Source organism: Sorghum bicolor, chromosome 3, assembly GCF_000003195.3.
Source record: "Sorghum bicolor cultivar BTx623 chromosome 3, Sorghum_bicolor_NCBIv3, whole genome shotgun sequence".
Lineage (NCBI taxonomy): Eukaryota > Viridiplantae > Streptophyta > Magnoliopsida > Poales > Poaceae > Sorghum > Sorghum bicolor.
Window position 1 is genome coordinate 16,823,932 of NC_012872.2, and position 4,085 is coordinate 16,828,016.

At 47.0% G+C, this 4,085-nt stretch overlaps 1 protein-coding gene across 1 annotated transcript; it reads right to left on the reverse strand.

Annotated features, from left to right (window-relative positions):
• Positions 799 to 1,620, reverse strand: LOC110433561. The gene has a single exon (XM_021455944.1). It carries the CDS (start codon positions 1,479 to 1,481, stop codon positions 1,110 to 1,112), a length of 372 nt encoding a protein of 123 aa, XP_021311619.1. The 5' UTR covers positions 1,482 to 1,620; the 3' UTR covers positions 799 to 1,109.

The following is a 4,085-nucleotide window of genomic DNA, read 5'->3' on the forward strand; positions in this document are numbered from 1 at the left end:
CGCTTTCTCCAAACATGTCTCTGGTAACTCAGTTTGTTATTGGAGACAAAGGTTGTACAACACACATCTATGATATTATATCTAATTGCAGATGTGCTTTCTCAAAATGTGTCTCTCATAACTCAACCTATTAAACACGTGTCTGTAGTAACGTGTCACCACAGTCGCGTCTACTCGTTCCCTCACTGATCCTTTGGCTACGGTTGATAGAATAGTAGAGACATTTCATAAATAGATGCATATGTGAATTGTTATCACAGACGCATCCCCATTTTTCGGTTGTAGTATGGGTGTCTTATTTTTGCAGTTTTGACAAGTGGTTTGTGTACTCATATTGAACCAATATCTATGTTTGTGTGGTTTGCTGTATCAACCTAATGATGGATGTTTAGGAACTGATAAGGGCCATTATATACTAATAAATATATACGGTTCCCACATGGTTGATTTGCATTGTCAGCTAATAGTACATATAGCCTCAAACATAATAGAGCTGTGTATTATATTGCATTAAGAAGAAAATAGAGAGTACAAGACACACACACAAATAAAAAACACCAACCACACCCTCACTCAAAAAGAGTCAGCAATTTTTTCTCAAATTCAGTCAGTTATAGTCGGTATAAACTTATAGTGACAGCAATTTCACCGACTTATAATTATGATCGGTAAAGATATATACCAACTGATGATCAGTCACTACATAGTCTATAGCAGCTTTTACCAACCTTAATGGAGTCGTGGATTTTGGGGCCGTGGTATAGTGATGACGATGAGTTCACAATTTCACGTCATCCGTTAGAAAAAAAATGAACACTACCCAATTCAGTTTCAACTTTGACTCCATAGACAATTGCGTACATGCACACAAAGAATCCCCTGTCACATATAGCTGATGGCAGTAGGTTCCCTAAAACTATGTATACAATTACACTCTATCATCACAATCACATACAGTACGTACGCATGCTTGAGTATGAATACATTTCTATGTATACACGAACAATATCGCCAATCCCCACACTCAACAAACCAATGATTTGCACTCAGCGCCACCGAAAAGAAGAAGAAGAAGAAAGAAGGAATTCACATGATCCGGGGAACGAAGATTAATCCTCCGGCAGGTTATTCAGTGCATGGACCATAACCTGCATCACTCTGACCTGCATCTGGAGGCACAGGATGTACCCGGCGGCGTGCAGGAGGAGCTCGTCCAGCCGTTCCCCTCCAGACTCCCGGCCGACGACCGCGCCGTCGTCGTCTCCGCACAGTGGCACGAGCCTCCTCAGCGCTTCCATCTTCCTCCTGATCGCCATCACGCGCTTCCTCGACGCTGCCGCCCTTGTGCGTTTGCATCCGGCAGCCTTCTTTCTTAGCTTTCTCGCCTTCATGAGCGACGCCGATGGCCTTGTCAATTTGAGGCGCCTTGTGGCCGCCGGTGCAGTGCCGGCAACGGCATCGCAGCAACTCTGAGCACCCATGTCCGGCCGGCGGCCGCAAGGAAGCTAGCGCTGGCTAGCTTCAGCTTTCCAGGTAGTAGAGACGAGTCTAGGAGCTAGCGCGCGCAGTGGACAATTAATGTAAGAAGAAGGGTAACAACGGCGAGATTAAGCAGGGAGCAAGGTCTGATGCTTATATAGATTAGATGCCATGTGCGTGCGTAGTTGGGGGCACTGGCGGCACAGGTAATAATCTAAATAAAGCAGATCAGCTAGGAAAACAAGTAGCAGCATGAATGAATACAGTACGTATCTGTTTGTTAAGTCGAGTGGATATGGTGAACAGCTAGCAGCACAGGCGGGAAACAGGGGAGCAACAACACGCTGATGTGCGTACGTAAAGAGAGATCCAGGTCACGTTGGGTAGCATCCTGCGATATCTCGAGAGCACGAGAGGTGTTTTGCTTGAGCGCCCAGGAAGCAAGGTCCGGGCATATGCCGCATGTTCTCCTAACTCGTGGCCACATGCAGCCACATGCATGCCGCGCGCGCGCGCGCTGACGGCTCATTTCACGCAGGCATGGCACGCAACATGCAGCACGCACGCAGTCACCACCAGGCCGGCGCGCGGCCACACACGCCACTCGTCGGCCACTCCGGCTGCCCGATTCATCGAGCTGCCGAGCATATGCGTGCCCCCGCGCGGCCTCTTTTCCTCGTCGAAACGCGCTGTCGGATTCGCGCCCCGCGCGCCACTGGAGCTCGTTCTCCGATCCTCGCACCTTCGACGTGTTCTTTTGGGCCCCGGACGTCCCCGCGCATATGCATAGTGCCAATGCAATGCGGTCACCGACTCACCGCCCCGCCGTCACATGCATGATCCGATCCGATCCACATCCACTAGCTACCTTTCGAGGCATATGCATTTGCTGACATGCATCCATGCCAATGGATCGCCGGCTTAATTGAGTGGTTGGGGGAACAAGAGAAATGTATAGCCGCCGTTTGCTTTATCGAGCATGGCCGGCTTGACGCATGAACTAGCCCTCGCTCCACACCCGCTTCACTTTCATGCGTTGTGCGTACACCGGTACACGTATACTTGCCAGCGGCCGGAGATCCACATGCCACATGCTCGCTGCCGTCCCTGCATGCCCCGGCGGTGCGGCGCGGCGTGCCTGGAAATGATGATCGAGCTACCTCCCTGAAGGTTCGTTCATCCGTTCGATCCCACACGGGTTTTAATCTTTAATAAAGTTATTATTTTTTACCTAACGGTATATCTGTAAATTATTATAATGAATCGAGCAACTTCAACAATTTTGCAAATAGGTTTAGGCATTTTTATTTTTTGCCAAAACTCTTAAAACTTTCTATCCAACAGTTTGACAATTGGACTTGGCATTTATAGCAAAGTTGACAAATTCTCTGCTTTCTTAGCATTTATGCGCGCATATATGGAATAGGCTTGGCATACTGCATGCGTGTGCTTTTATAGCAAGCTGACAAAACCTGATGCTTTTTTGTTCATCTCCGGAACGAGCAGAATTTTTCCTTGTCAAGTCAAAATTACTAAACACTTGGAGATACTCTTTTCATTCCCTCTCCATATCGCTTTGGGAGTTGACAAATAACAACATTTGCCAAACAAAATTTGCAAAACTGTTGGAGTTGCTCTTACGTTTTCTTTTTAAAAAAATGTCATTCTCGGTAGTTTGCTGCATAATGTTCAAAGGATATTAACACCCTAAAAATCATGTTCATAAATAGTAAATAACTTCGCTTGTTTTTATTTAATTTTGTATAGGTCAAATAATGATTTTTATGAGTTTAGAATGAAATATAAGGGCAACAAATATTTTTGATTGTATTCATTCTGATGCATAATTTTTGTAAGGGTAGGGGTAGTTTTGTGTGACTCTAAATTCAAACTAAATTTTAATTTGAGCATGTTTTAGAAAAAACAAAGAAAGGAAAGGATTTTCCTTTTCTCTCCCTCTCCTTGAGCGGTTGAGCCCAAACAAGTAACCCGTCTAGCCTTTTCTACTCTCTTTTTTTCTAGCACAGTAGCCCAACCAATAACTTTCCTAGTTGGTCCAATTTTATCTTCACGCCTGATCCGTGTTTTCTTCCGCTTTGATCCATGTGCGGTAATGCTTTGACTCTGACGTCCGGCCGTTTCCAGGCGTGACCTTGCTCACGGTTTTCTGTCGCTCGCGTCCATTCGCATGCAGTTTTTCTCATCCATTCATCTCCATCCGCATGCGGCTCTCCTCATCCACTTATTTCAAAATATCCACCACATGGCTCTCCTTACCCACTCCGTCTCCCGCTACTTGCTCCCTCATTCACTTCTCTCTTCTCTCTCAGAAATCCACCGTAGCCTTCCATGGTCCCAACCTTGGAAACCTCAACTCAGTGCGGTGTCTTCCCCCATCTCTCTCCTCAACCGGAGCTCGAGCACGCAATAGGGGAATCTGTGGAGGCGGCGTCCTCTACTCATCTCGAGCCCGATGTGCGTCCTCCACCATAGGTGTCGTCCCCCACCTCGACGCCGGCCATGGTGGCTTTCCCGTGGTGGATCCATGGAGTACTGGCCTTCCCATGGTGGATACATGGAGCACAACGCAGATCTAGTAGCGTGGT